This window comes from Eubalaena glacialis, chromosome 1 (genome assembly GCF_028564815.1).
Source record: "Eubalaena glacialis isolate mEubGla1 chromosome 1, mEubGla1.1.hap2.+ XY, whole genome shotgun sequence".
In the NCBI taxonomy this organism is placed as follows: domain Eukaryota; kingdom Metazoa; phylum Chordata; class Mammalia; order Artiodactyla; family Balaenidae; genus Eubalaena; species Eubalaena glacialis.
In genome coordinates, this window is record NC_083716.1 from 211,920,471 (window position 1) to 211,941,108 (window position 20,638).

The window sequence follows — 20,638 nt, forward strand, 5'->3', positions numbered from 1 at the left end:
GATGACGGAAACTATTCTTTAATTTCTGGGAGCACCTCATAGTCCACAATTGGAGATGCACTTTCAAAACACCCTAATGATGAACCTTTCAAGCTTATTTAAGAGAAAAAAACCAAACAGGATGCAGAGCTTCTTGCCTCCTCCCTCGCGGTTGTCCACGAAACATTAACATCTCCTTAGGATATGAATGTTGATTTTCCAGAACACAGTTTGGGAAATGCTATTTGAAAATATTAATATCCTTATCCTTAATTTTATTTGTTGTCTTAATTTTATAAGCTAATTATATTTTTAATTGGTTTTTAATGTGCCAGCTTTTTTTTTAGCTATTTAAATTATCAGTAACTTCTACTTTAATTAAAGACAGCAAGTTCACAGTCATAATAATGTAACTTTCCTCTCTTGCTTACAATAATAGTTGCAGTCAAATCATGTTTCAGCAAAAACTGAGCCCCATCTCTAAAGTCCTGAGTTTGGGCACTTATCACATAATCACTGAATGTTTTTATTCAGCCAAGACACTGAATCTGTGGGTACAAAAACCACTCTACTTTGGCTAGAGTCACAGCTTCTTTTGAATTCAAAAGAGTCTGATGTCCAGTATATAATTCAAAAGTACTTTGAAGGTTAACCTTGCTCAGGGACTTCCCTGGTGGTGTAGTGGTTAAGAATCTGCCTGCCAACGCAGGGGACACAGGTTCAAGCCCTGGTCCGGGAAGATCCCACATGCCGCAGAGCAATTAAACCCGTGCGCCACAACTACTGAGCCTGTGCCGTAGAGCCCGCGAGCCACAACTACTGAGCCCGTGTGCGACAACTACTGAAGCCCACGTGCCTAGAGCCCGTGCTCTGCAACAAGAGAAGCCACCACAGTGAGAAGCCCACGCACCACGACAAACAGCAGCCGCCGCTCGTGGCAACTAGAGAAAGCCCGCGCGCAGTAACAAAGACCCCATGCAGCCAAAAATAAATAAAATTAAATAAAATTAAAAAAAAAAAAAAGATTAACCTTGCTCAGACAAGTAGGTTTCATCCTTTTTTTTCCCAACCTAGTCTAATTTTTGGAAGTACAGTAAATTTTAATTTGCTCTCATTAAGTTTTAAAAATGATCATTCATCACATTCATTATTGGTGAAATAAAGGTTTACTGAGAAAATTAATAGGGCCAATTGGCTTTTAGGAATGATTTTGAAAATGTTTATCATGGGGTTAGTTTTCAATGGGGTAGTTGTTCTCAGTGGGGTAGGTGAGCCTTATTAGAATCACTTATGCAACTTTTCAAGATATATGTTTCTGGATGCACAAAGTCCACCCGCCTGCCCCCGCCTCCAAGACACAGTGTCTGTGTGTCTGTCTGTCTGTCTCTCTCTCACCCACGCACACACACCTTTTGACAAGATGGGGAATGATGTGAAGCATGATCATATGGACAGAAGCATCCCGAGTGATTCTCTGATCTTAACCCTAACTCATTCATTCCTAAACTTTGCTGCACACTGCAGTCATCTGGGGATCTTTAAAAACAGTCCTGATGCCCAAGTCATACCCAGTGCCGGTTAAATCAGAACACCTTGAAGCAGAAGCCAGGCAGTTTTTAAAGCTTCTCAGATGATCCCAGTGTGCAGCTGAGCTTGGGAGCCACTGTTTGGTTAGAGGGCAGGAGAAGGAGAACTGCTTCTGATAATTAGTGGGACCTTAGGTAAGTCAGTTTTAAGCCTTGGTTCCCTTATCTGTAAAATGGGTTGTTTAATTAAATGTCATCTACGGTTCAGTGGTCCTTTCCATCATAAAACTTCTAATGCTGTGATTTTAAAATCAATTTGAAGATGAAACTTTGAAGCACTATAGAAGTATCCATCTTTGATGCTAACAGTGTTACAGGCCTTTATACAAGTGCTAAGATTCTATAGACCTATTGTAAAATTCAGATTTGCCTTCCCTCAATTATCTTGAGTTTCATTTTAGACACTGAGAACAAAGGGGAGCATATAACTTAACCAGAGAACCCCTTTGTTGCCTAACATACAACATCTGTGAATAACTTAGGAATATAGTAACTTAAAAAGGACTACCTAAGGACTTGTATCTATCTGTTCGTTAATACTTTATTTAAAATAATTTGGAAATACCTGTCATTAATAGTATACTGTGTCGTATTATGCTGTATTATTAGCACTGCTTATTTCAAGATAGCTAGACCTATCATCAGTTTTGTGGCTATAAAATTTTGCTATTAAATTTTCTAATAATTATGTAAAAGTGATTTTAAATCATTTTGGTATAGAGCACTTTTATTATTTACTTTTAGGGAAATAATGGAAAACGGATGGGTAGGTGGATAGCGAACTAAATCAACTGAAATGCAGGGGCTAACAAAAAAACCACACACACACACACACCCCCCACACAAACTACTATATGGCTTAAATTTAAGCATGTGTATAGATAGATATAACTTGTACAGGACAGAAGGTTTTGTGGGTAGAAGGACAAATGACAGGGGAAATATGTACTAATTTATATATTATAATAATCAACCAAAACATGCCTTCTAACAGCATATCTAGCATTTTGGGTCTCCTAATTTTGCTAAAAGCTGAAGGAACCTAAAACAAGGGGGAAAGCACCCATGTGGTACTGTTCTGAATTAGAGGATTTCGGGGCCACTGGGCCTCTGGAAGGTCTTCCCTCCTTGCTAACCCCTTTTTAAAAATGTCTTCAGGCCTGATATGATAAAAATCAGTTATTACAATGTATTTTTTTTCCTCCACAGTATGACCTTAGCAATATATTACCACATAAAGAACAGGTGAGCTCTTTTAAAACCTATCTTGTTATTCCAGCTAATTAATTTACAAGGTATCAAGTTTAGTGTTAGGTAATAACTATAGACGTTACTGGCATAAGCTTTTATTATTAGAGTGCTTTTATTAATATAGAAGTGAATCATTTATTTTTATCTTAGGACCCTTAATTCTTAAGTTACTGAGCATCCCAAAGAGTATTTGTTTATCTGGGTTATATTGATAATTTACTGTATTAGAAATTGAAATTGAGAATTTAAAAAATTAAATCCATTGTATGTTAAAACAGGGTTTTCCTTAGCACTATTGAAATTTTGAGCTAGATAATGCTTTGTTGTGGGGTGTTGTCCTGTGTGTTATAGGATATATAGCAGCACCCTTGGCCTCTACTCACTAGATGCCAGTAGCACCTTCTTCCCTCCACATTACGACAACCAAAACTGTCTCCAGCCATGGCCAGAAGTCCCCTGGGGGATGAAATCACCCCTGATTGGGAACCCCAGTGTTTAACATAAGTCATTTTTTTTTTTAATGAAAAATAACTATTTTCCACAACAAAAAATATTGAGAGAAAAGTATCTCCTTAATAGAAGACAGCAGATTCTCATATCTATTCTGTCTTCAGTCATTTGTTTTGAAGAAACAATATGAAGAAGATCCAGCCGCTTGCAGATATATAGTTGGAAAAAGGTGTATTTTTAAAGCCTTCAGATAATTTGGTATATTCTTTGATACTGTACCAAAAGTCTGCATGTGCTAGTTTCTTAAATTAGTTAAAATGGAATTCTAAATCATATCAATGAACTTGTAATAAATACTATGTTAAATTAATACCCATTGATCTGTCATGCATACTGAGTAGATCTTTTTACCTGTACGTGACTTTATGATATTATACCTTGGTCATTTGGAAAGTATTGGTTCGCACTTCTTTAGACAGTGTCAAAAACTCACTTTTGTTAGTATCACCACCAATCTTACCAGAAAAGTCTTTTAAGTGTTGAGAAGTTGTCAAGTTCACAGTAGAAGGTAGAAGTTTTCCAAAAATCCTGATATTTTTAGCTTGATGGCTTGAATTTTACCATTGGCAACAAGTAACTTTAGAGTTATTTTCCTTGAAGTGACAGGCTCACTTTGTTCATTTTTGAAAGAATGACTGTCAGTTGTACATTCAAATAACGATGGTGTTCGATGAAAAAAGTGTTTCAAATAAAGATGGTGTTCTATGAAAAAAATGACTTACCGCTAAGTCACAAGTGCTTTTCCTTAACACAGCCATATTTCAGTATGTAAAAGTGCTTAATGCATACTTTCCACTTATTCAGAATATTAAAAAGAAGGACCAAGGTTTAAGAACACTATTAATTTTTACTCTTTTATCAAGGATGTTCTTAAAGCAGATTTTTAACTGCAAGTGGCAGTGAATAATTGAATGACTTCTAATTCAGTTTGGTACCACTGCCTTGATTCATGCTCAGAAACCAGCAGTTTTACCCACTTTTGCTTTTATACATCCATAGCAAATGTCACACAATGTGAAGGGCAGGTAGTGTCTTAGTATTCTTATAAAAGCAGTTTTGACCTCTTGGGCCTCCTGAAGGAGGGGATAGGGGAGAATCCCAGAGGCCTGCAGACCACATTTAGAGAACCGCTGTTTAAATGAGCACAGTGTATTAGTGTGGTGAAATTTTAAATTAAAAAGCCTGGTTTCTTTTAAAATAAAAAGACAATTACATTTTTAACTCAAACTATTTAAAAGAGACAAGAAGAAATACACAATAAGAATATAAAGAACTAAAGAGAAAAAAACGGGAAAAAACCATGAATCTCATGTTCACATTCATTGAAGTTAGAAGAATTTATTGCCCACCACCACTGCTTTATAAAATGTTCTTGCATATTCCAGTGTGAGGTTAGAGGAGTGAAAATGTATTGGTTTACTAGCATTGCCTGTTAGGGAGGGTCAGTGCTTATAAAGGCAACTCTGGCTGGTTGTTGTAGAAAAGATTTCACAGAACTTGATGTGCTGAGTAAAAATAGGTCAGGAAACCTTTCTAAGGGCGGAATCCAGGAGAAGAATTTATAAAACTGTTTGCTTTGTTGAAGGTTAAGCTTCCTCTACCCCTCTCTCTACTCCTAGCAGATATTTTACTAAGATAGTAACTCCTGAATTAATTTTTTAAATGCACATTCTTATTTTATAGAGATGCAGATAGATCCTTGGATATTTTTGATGAGAGATTACATCCACTCACAGTAAGTGTCAGTTTTATTGAAGTTGTATATTTCTCTTATACAGTTGTGTTTATTTCATGCTGATTTGCTTTGAAATTAATTACTAGAAGAAAATTACTTCCTCCAGCTCGAAGTCAAATTCATCTTCCTTTAAGTCTTCTTCCCCACGCCATGTTGTGTCTAGTCATTTTACCGAAGGCGTGTTGTATAAGGGGTTGATGGATATGAACCGAGTTGCACTTTGTGTGAATAGTGAGCAGGTAAGTAAACATACCCAAGTAACAGAAAATGTATCTTTTTAAAGGATGATTTTCCATAGCATCAAACAATATAAATATTTGTAAATAAACCTAATATGATAAGGCCTCTAAGAAGAAAATTAGAAAACTGTTTAAATTTTAAACGAATTAAAATGACAAAGTTTTAAAATTCACTTCTTCGGGTGCTCTGTAGCCACATGTGGCTGGTGACTGCTGTATAGGACAGCACATTCTTAGAGCCTTATGGTTACAGGACACTGGAAATGTGTTTTCAAAGTTGATTACAGAAAAGTATGACATATGGTGATCAGCAAGACTTTTGAGCCTAAAAATATTGGGTTGGCCAAAAAGTTTGTTTGGTTAGTGAATATATTGTTCAATAAAATTCTTGGTGAAAATGAAAACTGTATCTTTTATTTTTACTTAAAACCAAATGAACTTTTTGGCCAACCCAATAGTTTACATTTGGTTAGAATTCTGTGGGGAGGAAGGTGGAAATACATAAATTTTCTGAGGTTGTGCCTGTATTTTTCTTTAATGAATGGTGGTGAGTACTGGATCACTGTGGTATTTTAGGATCCCATTGTTTATATTTAAAAGACTACAAGACATGTCACCCAATCAAAATTAGTTTAAGGGGTACGTGGGCCCAAGTGTGAAGACTGCTATCTTAAGGGTACTTTTAAGTATTTTTCTTCCATGGATACTTAAATTGCATTTTTCTCCTTTCAGCGGGAAAAGATTCCAGAGGAATACTTCAAGCATGATCCTGAGCACAAATTCATTTACAGATTTGTTCATACTCTTTTTAGTGCCGCACAGCTAACTGCTGAATGTGCAATAGTAACCTTGGTAAGATATTTTTTCTTTCATAAAGCATCTGTAGAAATTTCTGTCTTGTACACATGGTATGGTCCTGTTTTTCCCAAATGAAAGTAGGTTCCTGAAATGATCATTAGAACTTTATTAAGAGAAACCTATCAAAAGAAAGTAAAGTATACACATTTGAGCTTTAATAATCATTATGATTTAAAATGTTGCCATTGCTTTTCTCATCACACAACAATTGCTATTAAAGGCAGCAGGAGAGATTTCTGGTTTCTCCTTCCACACCTGAGGGGACACATGCACGCACAGTGCACACACGCACACACAGACGATGCATGTCGTGGTGGTAGGGCGGGGCAATAACTGAACTCTCTGGTCCACAGGCAGAAACAGCTTCCGGGTAGTTTGAAGCTGAGTCCCAGACTGTACTGCCTAGGCAGTTCTGATGTGTGTCCTGATTGAGAACTACTGCCCTCAATTCTCTGTTCCTTGGATAATGGTGTTAACCATCCCTGCTGTCCTCTTATTGCCTGCATGTGAAGTTGCCCAGGATTAGGGTGCCACTGGTACTTCAGAAGGCTTTACTCTAGTTAGCCTGCTAAGCTACAGCTGTGTAAGGACCGTTTTGTCATCCATTCCTAATGCCTATGGTAAGATTTTATCATTTGAATAATAAATCATATTCAAGTGAGAGGTAGTTGGGATTGTCTTACTCCTCCCTATAGCAAACCTGTAGGGGGGAAAGTCAGCTGCGTGGTCTGCAGGGAAGGAATACTTAGGCCACTCACTGCCTGCTCCTATCAAGGCAGAATTTAGGAGAGGAGGCTTGTCCTTTTGAAAAGAGACCCCTCAGTGGGTACTGGATCAGACACAGGCCTTTTCTTGGAGCTACAGGCCACTTGGAGTGCTTAGCACATGCTTGAGAGAGGCAGGAATGGTGCTTGCATATGGAGAGCTAGGAAATGCAGGAAGGAGAGCATTTGGGTTGGAAGAGGGGCATTTCTTTGTAGACAAGTTAAGCTTGATGTACCTGCAAGACAGCAGAATGGCAGTGTCTAGTAATCATTTGAATATATGGGATTGGAGCATGAATCTGAGCTAGAGGGAGGGAATTAAGTGTAGCTGTTCAAATGCAGAGAAAGTATGTAAAATAAAAAGTGGGTAGAAGATAGATCTGTAGGGACTGTTAGCACTTAAGGGACAGATCCCCAGAGGAGTGGCTACAGTGGTAGGAAACCCAGCAGAGAACCCTGAGAGACACCAGGAGAGGTTCAAGAAGGAGAGTATGGTCCAAACGCTAAATGCTACCAAGAAGTTGCTCATGTCATAAATACCCACTGAATACCTACTCTGTGTCACTTTTCTACATGTGGGGGGTGGAGGAGAGAACAGGTTGGATAAATAAAGTTCTTGCCTTTATGGAGCAAGTGTGGAAGACGTAAATTTTTTTTTTTTTTTTTTTTATTGGAGTACAGTTGATTTACAGTGTTGTGTTAGTTTCAGGTGTATAGCAAAGTATAAGTGTTTTTTTTTTAATGAGTGTTTTTTAAAAGATGACTATTTCAAGTAGTGGTAAAAACCATGAAGAGAAAGCAAGGTAAAGGGATAAAGTGATTAGAGGGGCTTACTAGAAAGATCAGGAAGAGCCTCTTTAAAGAGGTAATGTTTGAACCCAGGACCTGGCTGAACTGAGAAAGATCAGGTACTCTGGCATTACGGGCAGAGGGGACAAGTGCAAGGCTCTGAGACAGGAACATGTTCTGTGTGTTCAAGGAAAAGCAAGGTGGCCATTGTGATCAGAGCGGGGAATGAGGGAAAGAGCGTAGGTGATGAGGTCACAGAAGGACAAGGCCGTACCACACAGGGGCTCGTAACTTGCAGCCCACGGGAAGAAGGTATTTGTTTGATGGGAAACCTCTGGCAGATCTGGAGCAGGCGCATAAAGTACTCTTAATTTAAGAGGCTCTCCTGGCTGCTTTGGGGAGAACAGACTGTAGTCTGTTGGGAGGCAGAGAAGTTAGGCAGTGGCAGCGATACAAGTCAGAAGTGACAGACAGAAAAGCGGTCAGGGTACCAGTGAAGGTAGAGATAACAAGAAGTTCTAACAGATTGGAGCAGGATAACTCAAGTGCGGGTTTTTGGTCCCAGCGACTGGGCATGTGGCAGTGCTCTTTCAGTTATGAGGGAAGGCCTGGGGAGTGGAGCTCTGGGACGAAGAGCTCTGGGTTGTTTGTGTGAAGGCACCGGTGACCATGGCAAGAGTAGTCTCTGTAGAGTGGTAGCGGCAGGAGGCTGACTGAAGTGGGTTAAGGAGAGGATGGGAGATGAGGAGCCGGCCTCAGCCCTGAGGACGCCGTCTAGGGTCAGTGGGGGACAGGCTGGGGACATGGAAGCATTCACACTGGAGGAAGCCTCTGACAGAGAGGGAGAAGTTGTTCAAAAAGAGACTAACTGTGGGCACAGTGCTCTGCGGAAGTGAGGTGGGATCAACTTCATTCATAGGAGAGTTAGCTTCAGTGAAAAGAAAGAAATCTCGCTTCCTCCGAGACAGGAGGGCAAGTGGGATAAATGAATATCGGCACGTGTACCAAGTTTGCCAGTACAAAGGTGAGAGGAAGTTGAGAGATTGCCAGTGTTGTTTCAGTGCCTCTGATTAGTCCCATAAAGTAGAGAGTTGAACCTTGCGGGGAGAGTCGTTCTTAGGGTACTAGAGAGTGCTGAGTTCTTTGGGGAATGGGAGCCGAATTTCACTAAGAACATATAATCTCAATACCCTTGTTTGAAAACACAGTAGAGTTTGGAGAGCATGGGCGAATCTGAGCTGTCAATCTGATAACCCTTCAGAGAGTAAACAGACTCTTTAAAACTGGACATTCTTCTTTTTGTCAAATGGCATATACACTCTTCTACAGAGGTAACAACAAATCACAGCTTACCTCTCTAATCTTTGCTCAGCTGTTAACTCCATCCAGTTCTTTGTAGGGTAGACATTTGATACATGTAAAAGAAACCATGAAATCATCTCACAAACTGGCAGGTTTAGAGGAGCCCCAGGGATACAGACATCGGCAGGTCTTCCCACCTTAAAACCAAAAGAATTGACTAAGCTGCAGATTATGTAAGACAGAAATGAATAATGAAATGATAATGGAGATGTGAAAAATAGGGGATATGAAAAGGACTACCCCTTGTATGCATGTGTGTTCCTTAAAAAGGCACTAAAATATGGGAATACTTGACAGTTGAAAAGCCCCTTTGTACTGCCTGTCCTGCTGTGCCACACAGCAGCCACTGGGAGGCTCTCTTGACCACCAGTTTTTATCTTCAAGTTCATGCCACAAAAGGGCTGGTTACTCTGAAGAGAAGGTAAAGATGTGCTCAGTCTTACCAGAATTTTACACACTCAAGCATTATGTAAAATCGCCATGCAACCACCACCAGTCTTGTAGTTAACATTGCACGTGATAGGCACTCAAGCATTTACTGAACAGTTGAAATCGACACTGGGCTGTATGTGCTGCCCTTGACAAGTGGGAAGGTAATAATACAATGCGTGTCTTTAGAATGCCCTTTGCTGGGATGTCCTTTCATTCCTGTGACCAAAATTGGGTTGGAAATTCACACGGGCAGAGTAGAAATATCAGACTAACAGAAATATCTGACTTACAACTGTGACCTGGCCTCTGGCCTTGGCTTGGCTGAGCAAAGTCTTTGTAGAACCTAGGAATAAAAGGGGTGTCAAAAAGAGATGAAATCTGTCATTCCTAACAATTCTTATCACAGCACTTAAACTGAACTAAAATCAAAGATCAGTGCTCTACTTTTGCAGGTTTACTTAGAAAGGCTTTTAACTTATGCTGAGATCGACATTTGCCCCACTAACTGGAAAAGAATTGTTTTGGGAGCCATTCTTCTTGCCTCCAAGGTTTGGGACGATCAGGCTGTATGGAATGTGGACTACTGCCAGATCCTCAAGGACGTTACAGTTGAGGACATGTGAGTTTGTAAGGTTACCGTGAACTTTCTAACCATTTTGCAATACCTCCTTTGCTCTCATAAAGTTTACATTTTAAGAAATGTTACATTTTAAGAAAGGTTACATTGTGCAGAGAGCTGAAATAGACATAAAATTACAGACTTCTATCTAGCTGTAGTATAACGATTTGTATTTGCCCTCATTAATTGGTAGGTCTTGATGTGTTATTGTTGTAATATTCTGCTTGATAAATTGAAATTATTTTTCTGGTGGTTTTTGCCAAACATTTTACAAGCTCACTACCAGAACAACATGGTACAGTGAGTAACTTCACAGCTTTCTTAAAGCTGTCTACCAGGTCCAGTCCATTTTTAAGGGGCACATGCCTGGTCTTTGAAGCAAGTGGCCACTGTTAAGGTCTTAGGGCCTCTAGACTACTGACAGGTTATAATTTCAACCTGAGTCACACATTGTGTATTTGCTTTTGCTGGTCTTTTTCTCCTTTTTATCTGAGGTTCTGTTGTTACAGAAACTATGATGTACAGGTAGCCACATATAAAGGTTTCAGATCCCTGTGTTCCTGTCTCCTCCCCTAAAGTCTGCTGAGTTAGGAAACACCTACCTCTCAGGTAGTCCGGGAAGCATCCCTGGGGCCTCACCCAGGGCACTCAGCAAACACAGCGGCACTTTGTGGGGCCTTGAGTTAACTAGGCAGGTTCTCCTCACAGATGGCACGCTCACATTGGCATGAAACGCCAGGCTTCCAGTCTGGCTCTGGTGAAGGGCCCCAAGGGTGGGAAGCAGGATGAGCCAGAGAGGTAATTCCAGCAGACTCTCGAAGTGCCCGCTTGACAGTGAACCTGTCTTTGTGAGTGGCATTCAGGAAAATGTGAAAGGACAGCTCTTGATTATATTGGACAGCAGAGGCCGATCAAGATGGCAGGCAGGGGCAAGAGTTTGTTTTTGTTCCCTTTGCCCCTTACTCTAGATAATTCACAATTACCAAAGTGCATATTTACAGCTGAAGCGAGGAAAGTTGTGACTAAGAAAAGGGACCAGTGACTGTCAGTAGCTGTCAAAGTGGCTTTTGGTGAAAATGCCCACTTTGGTGATAATGTAAACCAGGTGGTCATGGTGATATTGCTGGTAGCAATCTTAGCAAACAGTGTAACAGCAGATAATGAATTTGAAATGAATAGAAGTACTTTTGGAAGTTGCAGAAACTAAAGTGACGTTGACCAACACTATCATCAGTCTTTAAACTGGTCCCTTGAAGGAAGGAAAATTTGTAATCGTGAACACCATCCCTGCCATGATGGCAGCTGAAATTTTCTCAATCTGCAACTGAGCTGACTGGGGCTCTGGTTCCAGGTACAACATCAGAGAACATGCAGGGAAATGTGTGGGTGTTCATAGACATTGAGCCCAGGAGCATTGGCGGCACCGTCCAGCTATGAAGAAACTAATTCTAAACAATGCTTTTCTGTGTAGAACAGAGACTCACCAGGAGTTATGTTTATAATAGGCTGCTTTTGTTTATGATCTTTGGAAGTTGGAAAGCATTACAACAAAGTGTTTAATACACATTTGTTTCATCCCTCTGCTGTTGACTACTATTTGTAATGGTCTCATTTTGAGTCTGAATTGAAAAATTGCTGTCTATCAGCTTTTCCTTAAAACTTTCTGACATCTCTGTGTCTTGTTAAATATATATTTCCCTTCAAAAGAGTAAGTTAAACTGAGCAGCTGCTGTTCAGACAGTTTGCTGCGCCTGTAAGTGGTAGGCTCTTCAGCCACCTAGCCATTTAAAAACAGCAAAAAACACAGAAGATGCATATTCTGTAGGCATAATGCTTTTCTTCAGTGATGAAAGCTCTATTAATAGACATGTTAATCCTATGAAGTACTGTATTTCCACACAATTAAAATGTATTAATGGAGAAAATATAAAAGGGATAGTGAAGTGCATTTATTCCTGTAGTAAATTAAGTCCTGATTAGCTGATTATCAAAACATTATCTGATTTACATTTCTATAGACTTCTAGCCGTATGAACAGGAAATTAATTTTGGAAGTAGGTTCAGTTAGGTTTAAAGTTCAACAAATGAGAAACCTCATTTCTGCTCATACTCTGCTCTCCATACAGGAGAACATGGAGCATTTGTTGATTTATCCAATGGATAAAGTATTAACACTTTAAAACCAAGAAACCAAATGTATTGTAAAATAAGCCACTTGCATGTTTGTTTGGGTATTTATCATTTTTATATAATCAACTCTCTAAAGTGATTGCTGTGAAAAGTGGTAAGATTTACTCTAATTTTATATTTATTTACTTAAACATTTGGCAAGCAAATAGTTAGTTGGATATGGTCATATAGCAGAAGCCTGCTCCCAACACTCTACTTTCCCACTTCATTGAATTCGCCCCCTGTGGGCGTGTGCAGTCTGTCCTGGCAAGGGGCGGTAGGTCTGAACGTTCTGGGCTGCTCTCCTAACACCGGGGGAAACAACTGCTCTATCAGAGGTCATATCGTAAAGTGGGTTTAGTCTAGCTGAGACATAATCTTACTGCCTTCCTAAGCTTAAAAAGTGCATCCTGTCCTGTCACGGTGATGACAACTCACCCTAGTAAGGTTAAGGTGAACAGAAACTTGCGTTATGCCCTTTGACACAGCCCCATGCACGGGGGGGGGGGGGGGGGGGGATTCCCTTTCCCATCGAATGTAGCTTATTTATTTATTTACTTGAGATGAATCCTTGTTGCCTCAAGAGTTTTCCCCCCTCAGAGATAATAGCAGTGGCTCTCGATGGATCCATTTGTTGCCGTGGTGATGTGCCCACTCCTTTTGTTGGCTCGTCTCTACTTCAATAAGCCCCTTCCTGTCATCAGCCCGGTGAAAATGTCTGCAAGTTCTTCAGAGCTAATAAACAGCATACATCATTCCTTTCATCTGATCACTATAGCGGGGCCTTGTGAGTGAGTGTGGAGCATGAATCGTACAGCTGCACTAATGGAACTCTGAAGAAAGAGCCCCTGAGTCAGCAGCATGAGTGCATAAGAGGGCCATAACCTCTTCCCCCTTGTCCCAGACTCAAAGTGCTGGGACGCAGAAAGGACCACAAATAGCTGTACCTTGTTTGAACATTAGGGTATTAATCCAGCTGGGTAGCCATTATTTGTTTCAAAACAGTATTTAGAGCCATCCTGGTAGCTCAGAATGGTATTTTTGAAGATAGCGCAGTTGACTAAAATTGTCCTGTGTTGGTTTTGTCTTCTCCTCCTCCCCCAGGAATGAGATGGAAAGGCACTTCCTGGAGCTACTTCAGTTTAATATTAATGTTCCTTCCAGTGTGTATGCCAAATACTACTTTGACCTTCGCTCCTTAGCAGATGACAACAACCTGAATTTTCTATTCACTCCTCTTAGCAAAGAAAGAGCACAGAACTTAGAGGTAAGGCTGTGAAATCACTAACTGGGGTTTTCTGTCAGCCACCGAAGCCACATCTGTAGCTAAATTATATTAAGCAGTGATTAGAAAAATGGAAAGCTGTTAACAGTTTGAAGAGCTTATTAACCCGTTGGCATCATATTTCCTGTGTCTTTTATGGTTTATACAGGGATCTCACATTATAAAAAAAAATTGTCTCTTCTGTAACCATAATTCAGAATACTTTAAATCATATTTAATCTGTTCTTAATGATTTTCCATTTGAACCTCTACACTTACATATAACCATACATGAATAATTTCTTAAAATTGTATCCCTAATCATATGTACCTACATAATCTACTTACCACTCTTAACTGTCTTTTTTTTTTTTTTTTTATAATTGATGTTTTGGACTATTTCTACTGTCTTGATTTTTTATTTTTTTTATTTTTTTAAATCACTCCCTATTTTATCAAATTTATTTATTTATTTATCCATGGCTGTGTTGGCTCTTCGTTTCCATGCGAGGTCCTTCCCTAGTTGCGGCAAGCGGAGGCCACTCTCCATCACGGTGCGCGGGCCTCTCACTATCCCGGCCTCTCCCGCTGCAGAGCACAGGCTCCAGATGCGCAGGCCCAGCAGTTGCGGCTCACGGGCCCAGCCGCTCCGCGGCATGTGGGATCCTCCCAGACCAGGGCCCGAACCCGCGCCCCCCGCATTAGCAGGCAGACTCCCAACCACTGCTCCACCAGGGAAGCCCTTGATTTTGTAAATAAATAAATTAATTAATTAATTAATTTATGGCTGCATTGGGTCTTCGCTGCTGCACGCGGGCTTTCTCTAGCTGCAGCGGGCGGGGGCTGCTCTTCATTGCGGTGCGCAGGCTTCTCATTGCAGTGGCTGCCCTTGTTGCAGAGCACGGGCTCTAGAGGGCAGGCTCGGTAGTTGTGGCGCACGGGCTTATTAGTTGCTCCTTGGCATGTGGGATCTTCCCAGACCAGGGCTCAAACCCGTGTCCCCTGCATTGGCAGGCGGATTCTTAACCACTGCGCCACCAGGGAAGTCCCTCTTAACTGTTTTTTACTCAGCTTGCAGTTCGTGTGTGTGTGTGTGTGTGTGTGTGTGTGTATCACAGTTCAGTCCCATGAGTTTATTAGACAAAGCATCGGTGGCTAACCTGAGAGACCTATACTTGGAAGGTATAATGTGGGTTCAGATACTGGATGTAGAAAGTACATGAGTTTTTAATGTAAATGGTAACGTACATGGAACAAAGTAATACTTATGGCTTATGATTTTTGGTGGGTATACAGCAAAATTCACAACTGAAATGAACACATTTAAAATTGATACTTTCTGTGGAACCTTGGTGGTACTTTAGAATAAGATGTTTTTCTACCATAATTTATGTGCAAGTGAAATAGCACCTTTCAGCGCTTGTCATTAGACCTCTCCTACCTTCAGCACATACCTACCTGATTAAAATTTTCTTAGAGTATGTAACAACTAATGAAAACTGAATAGAAGTTGAATAGCTGAGTAAACACTGATTTTGCCCAAGTGTATGTCCATTACGTTTAAGGATCAAGTGTGTAGGTAACAGATGATATTGCTATTAGGAGCCTATCATTAGGAACCCAATTTTTAAGTAACTCTAAGTTATTAGGGCAAGTTACCCCTTGCCCCAGCAATCTAATCATAGCCCTTAAAGGTTATTACCTTAGGGAATTGTCAGTTAGTGTAGATATCAGCTATCCAAAGTAGCAGTAACTATGAACTATCTAAATGAATGTAGACGTGTGGCTTATCAATGATGCTTTTTTTGTTTTTTTTAAGGTCCGAACATTTTTTTTTTCCCCTAATTATACCTATGTTCTACCTGATTGACTTTCCTAGGCCATTTCCAGATTGTGTGACGACAAATACAAAGACTTGTGTAGAGCTGCTATGAGACGGTCTTTCAGCGCTGATAATTTCATTGGTGTTCGGCGCTCCAATGCCATCCTCTCTTAAGGGAGAAGTGAGGGGTTGTAACATCATAAACCCCTCGAAACAAGGACTGGAGAAATATCACCTCTTCTCCTCAGAAACCAGCAAAGTTAGTATTTTCACCTTAAAGAAAGACATTGAATTCAAGAGACTCATGGACAAGCGAAGATTATGCTCATAGGAAAGAACGGGACCTCGTCAACGTAACACGCTCTTCTGTCCTTTTTATTGTAAACAGAGTTACAAAAACCACTCCAAAGCTAAAAGCTCCCACTCCACGCACAGATATCTGCTTACTGTGTAGGCCGATAGCTGTGAACTATGTGAGGTTTTTTAATTAATAGTTTAAATTTTTAGACTTTAAAGACACCAACTATATAACTTTTATGTTTTTCCTGTTTTTCTTGCCTCACTGTCCCATACTGCTGCATATTCCTTTAGAATCAGTGCAGTATTACCATTAAAAAATGGGACTCCTAACAACTCACAAAGCCAAACTTAGGAACAGACTGTTGTAGCATCGTTAGGTTTTGAAGGGTTCTTCCTCCCTACTATATCATTGAAGCTGCTAGTCATTATTGGCAATCAATTTAAACCAAAAAGCTGCTGAATAACACTTGTCATCCAAATTCTTTGCAGGCAGTACTTATTAGCATATTAGCATGTTTGGGATCATAAACAGAGAAAGTAGGTTATTTCCTTCTGTTGGGTCCGTGCTGCATTTCTTGTTAACTGTAATGGTGCTTCTGATTTTGTGATGATTTTCCTCTTTGTTAAATACTTGTATTAAAGGATATTTTCATAATTCCAGCCAACATGGTGGTCCAGTAATTAACAAGCCGGTAATGAAATAGAAGGTGTCCCAAAAGTCTTAGTGCAATTTTAACCTTTAATATAGTGTGCTTGGATACTCCAGAACACTGTTGCAGAAGTATAAATGCTAGACTGGCAAAACATCACTTGAAAGTTTAGTCAAATTTCTTCTAAACTCATTCAGTTTTGTAAATTTTAAACATTAAGCTTTTATTTTTTTATTTTTTATTTTTATTTATTTATTTATTTATTTATTTATGGCTGTGTTGGGTCTTCGTTTCTGTGCGAGGGCTTTCTCTAGTTGTGGCAAGCAGGGGCCACTCTTCATCGCGGTGCGCGGGCCTCTCACTGTCGCGGGCTCTCTTGCTGGGGACACAGGTTCGAGCCCTGGCTTGGGAAGATCCCACCTGCCGCGGAGCAACTAGGCCCGTGAGCCACAATTACTGAGCCTGCGCGTCTGGAGCCTGTGCTCCGCAACAAGAGAGGCCGCGATAATGAGAGGCCCGCGCACCGCGATGAAGAGTGGCCCCCACTTGCCACAACTAGAGAAAGCCCTCGCACAGAAACGAAGACCCAACACAGCCATAAATAAATAAATAAATAAATTTTTAAAAATAAAAAATAAAAAAATAAAAGCTTAACGTTTAAAATTTACAAAACTAAATGAGTTTAGAAGAAATTCGATTCAACTTTCAAATGATGTTTTGTAAGTTTGTGGCATTTATACTTCTACAAGTATCAAAGCTTAAAATTGCACTAAGACTTAAGGGGATACCTCCCCTCCTCTTTTTAAAATAGTCCTTTGCAAGGCTGGGCTGCTTACCTGCTTGATCACCTAAGTTTCTTTTTTCTAGATTTGGTAAAGGAATTATGAACAACAGTGTTAATTCACATGTAATAAATTGAAAGGAACTGGACCCTAATAGTAGTTGACAGGAGAGTAAGTGATACGAAACAGCTTTTCTATCCTATGTGTTAACCTGGCTGTAGGTGTCTCACTTCAAGTTCTATTTAAGAGGAAACATATAAACCTTAGGAACCCTTACCTCAGGCTTTAAAAGGCAGGGCGGTCCAGTAATCAGTCTTTTTGGAGATTGGTAACGATGTCACCTAAACTTGAAATATTTAAAAAAAAAAAAAAAGTGTTCTCAACTATGTGAAATCTTTCTCCTCCTACCTTCTCAAATGTAATCCTAGGAATTTTGCCTGTAAACAAAGCATTTCTGGGCCAGAAGTACTTTCTCTCTTTATAGCAAGGCTTCACATTATACTGAGTGCTGCAGGTTCCATCATTTTTAAAGAAGGACAGAGACATAAATGATAAATTATGGTATATAAAATACTACAATCTACCACCTCAAAAAATATTGTTTATGGAGTTTGGAGCTTGGAGATTCAAGTACTGATTGCAGTTTTATTTTGAAAAGACTGCTACAACTTATGTGGTTTTTCTTCCTGTTTATATTAAAAGAAAAGCTAATAAACTCTATTTTAATTAAAATATATGGCTACTGTGTTTGTAACACTTCTCACTATTCACATAACATTACAACTCTGCCTAACTCAAATGTTTTCAATCAGCTCTGATAGTCGGGCCTTAAAGCATTTTCAAACTAACCATTCATAAGTTGTTTTGACCCCTGCCTTTAGTTAAGATGTAGACATTTATTTCTTCAGCTTACGCTCTTTTCAACCTGAAGATAATCTAGTACACTTAAGATCACTGGCTACAGTGCTCAGTGGCATAATGCATTAGATGGCATTTTTGAATTGTTTGTTATGGTGCCAAGATGGAAATGCACGTTGAAAGATAAAAGTAGGTAAATACACAGAAAGGAATTACGGGAATATTGTAGAATCAGAACTTGTTGTTTGAGGGTTTCAAGCAATTGAACAGGAAAGAAAATGGAAGAACAGGAAGCAGTAGAATTGTGGTTGCTGTTAAGAGGGTGACTTTTAAACAAGCCACGTAATTTGACTTTAACATGCTATTTCACTTACATTCAGTTGGAAATATACCAGATCTCTAAAGTTTCTTTTAGACCCTAGCCACTGCACTTGAGCAATATTCCATCAGTCCTGATGGTATTGCCGTGTTTTCATCCACCTTAATTACCTTCCTAAGGTCACATCTTTAACTTTGTTCTTGTTAAGTTGCTGATGAGGAGAAATGATCTGATTTAGTACAGAAGGGAAAAAAAATCTATCACAAGTCACTTTATATCAATAGTTTGCACCACGTAGTAATATGCCAGTTACTAAGCAGAAATGCTGACATATCTCGAGTGGTCGAAGTTTTAAAAAAAAAAAATTGGGGGTAGGAACATTGGACATGACTGTAGCTTCAAGAACAAGTTGGTAGAATAAGGGGAATCGCTAAAAATTGCTTTTCCCCTTCAGCTTTAATTCTAGAGGCAATACAGCCATTTTAATAAATGGGAAATTGAGGCAACTTAAGGTAAAAATTTAAACATCACTGAAAGTAGGTTCTCCAACAAATATGGGGCATGGAAACTAGTTACTAATAGGGTGGCAACTATGGCATTTTTTTCCAGATTTTTATACCTAGGAAGGGTTTGTTCCCTAAAGTAGTAAGACTATAAAAGAATATCTGACTACCTGAGCTCAAATTTTATTTTTTCGCTTTAAAAAAAATTTTTTTTTTCTCTATTGGAATACTGACATCTGTGCAATTTTAACTCTGGTATACCGTGAACTGAACTTTATTCTTTACAAGGAAAAGACAAAAGTTTGAAATGTATGTTTGAACCAAATTAAATTGCCATTTTTGTATGTTAAATTCATATGGTTGACCCTAAGACAACTTCTTAGGGCCCAGTGTTTCTGGTTAAGAGAAATTTTTTCCACCCTGTATCAGAGTCCATCATGACCCTATTCTTTCACATTTACTCCAAACGTACCCTGTATGCCCATTATTGAAATTCAACAGCACTAAATCCTAGTTTTACAACAGGTCAAATTTCATTTCTTAGTTTTCCCATTCTATAAAATATACCATTCCTTGATTTTTGAAAAATGCTGAAGCCCGTATTTACTGGAAAACAATTCACTCTGTATTCAGGTTATGCAATGTTTTTGGAAACGTTTACCTATAGCGTGTAGGTTAGCTAAAATCTTTCATCACCCAAGACTTCTCTCTAACCACATGTAAAATGACTACGACTGTTCCCTCACCCAGAAGCCGCATTCTTGAGTATAGAGCTATTTGGTAAAGCACTTGACAGCTGGTAGGGGCTCTCCCAGGGGTAAGTGCTAATTTCTATGCAGAATCTGTAGATTACACCCAGCATCTATCAAGTTAAGGATTAGATCACCTAAAATCTTAACTGTTAGCCACTCACCAACCTGGCCAGCCTGACACCGTGCCAGCAAGAATACAAAAGATCTAGGAGCCCTTCAGAGACACCTGGTCCCTTGTACACAGGTGCAATCTGTTTGGCTTCTGAGGCAATTTCCACTAGTCCATTTTAAATGGGTTTGGCAGATGAGATAACATGTACTTCATGTGAAAGAAATGTTATGAATACCAGTTTATGGTTTAGGATCTCTAACATGCAGAAAGAACCAGGAAAGTGAAGTAGTATAGAAATTAAGAGAAATCCAGAGTCAAATGAAAAGAGGTTAATGTTCTTTAAAAAAAAAAAAAAAAAGGAACAGGTTAGGTGATTACTTAACTGCTGTGAGGGCAGCTAAGTAATTTGAATGTGATTAGAGAAAGTCAGTGACAGCCTCAGAACCTAAGGTCCTCAAGAATATGTCGATCTCTACTTCAAGACCTCAAATTACTCTGCTAGCTTTTTCTTACAACATCTATTCCTTCATCTTACCGTTCTCAATTCTACTGACCTTTACTTCTAGCTCCCCACATGGTGGCCCTTTATCTCCTCACTGTGGGAACCGACTCTTCCAAACGCAGGGCATCAGTGTTTTGTCCACCTCCCACTGCCCTCTCTCAACAAGGTCATCTCAGCTTCACCCTTTGACTTTCTGCTCGTGTCCAATGTGGCAGTGCTTGATGTTGGTTACTACTATGACCCATTTCTAAAACACTATCACCAGGTTCCAGGAAATACAGGATTTATATGGCTCACAGGCTAACTGGCCCCTTGTAATCCCCTTTAATCAACTACTTGAGCCCTCCTGCGTTCCCACAAAGTAGTTGTTCCCAATTTGCTGCACTCACTCCCCTGATCTGCCCACAACCCTAGATGTATCTCCTCAGGCTAGGCAGCAACCCCACCTTCCAAACTCCAAAACTCATTTCATCTGGCATTA

The 20,638-nt window shown here is 39.6% G+C and overlaps 1 protein-coding gene across 1 annotated transcript in view; it reads left to right on the forward strand.

The window, feature by feature from the left end:
• Positions 1–16,424, forward strand: part of CCNYL1 (cyclin Y like 1) — a 34,598-nt gene extending 18,174 nt beyond the window's left edge. Inside the window, exons 5-10 of the mRNA XM_061186884.1 lie at positions 2,775–2,810; positions 5,010–5,061; positions 6,033–6,152; positions 9,958–10,124; positions 13,398–13,560; positions 15,437–16,424. Coding sequence (XP_061042867.1) covers positions 2,775–2,810; positions 5,010–5,061; positions 6,033–6,152; positions 9,958–10,124; positions 13,398–13,560; positions 15,437–15,553 — 655 coding nt within the window. The 3' untranslated portion in view covers positions 15,554–16,424. The remainder of the gene's footprint in view (positions 1–2,774; positions 2,811–5,009; positions 5,062–6,032; positions 6,153–9,957; positions 10,125–13,397; positions 13,561–15,436) is intronic.
• The last annotated feature ends 4,214 nt before the right edge of the window (positions 16,425–20,638 follow it).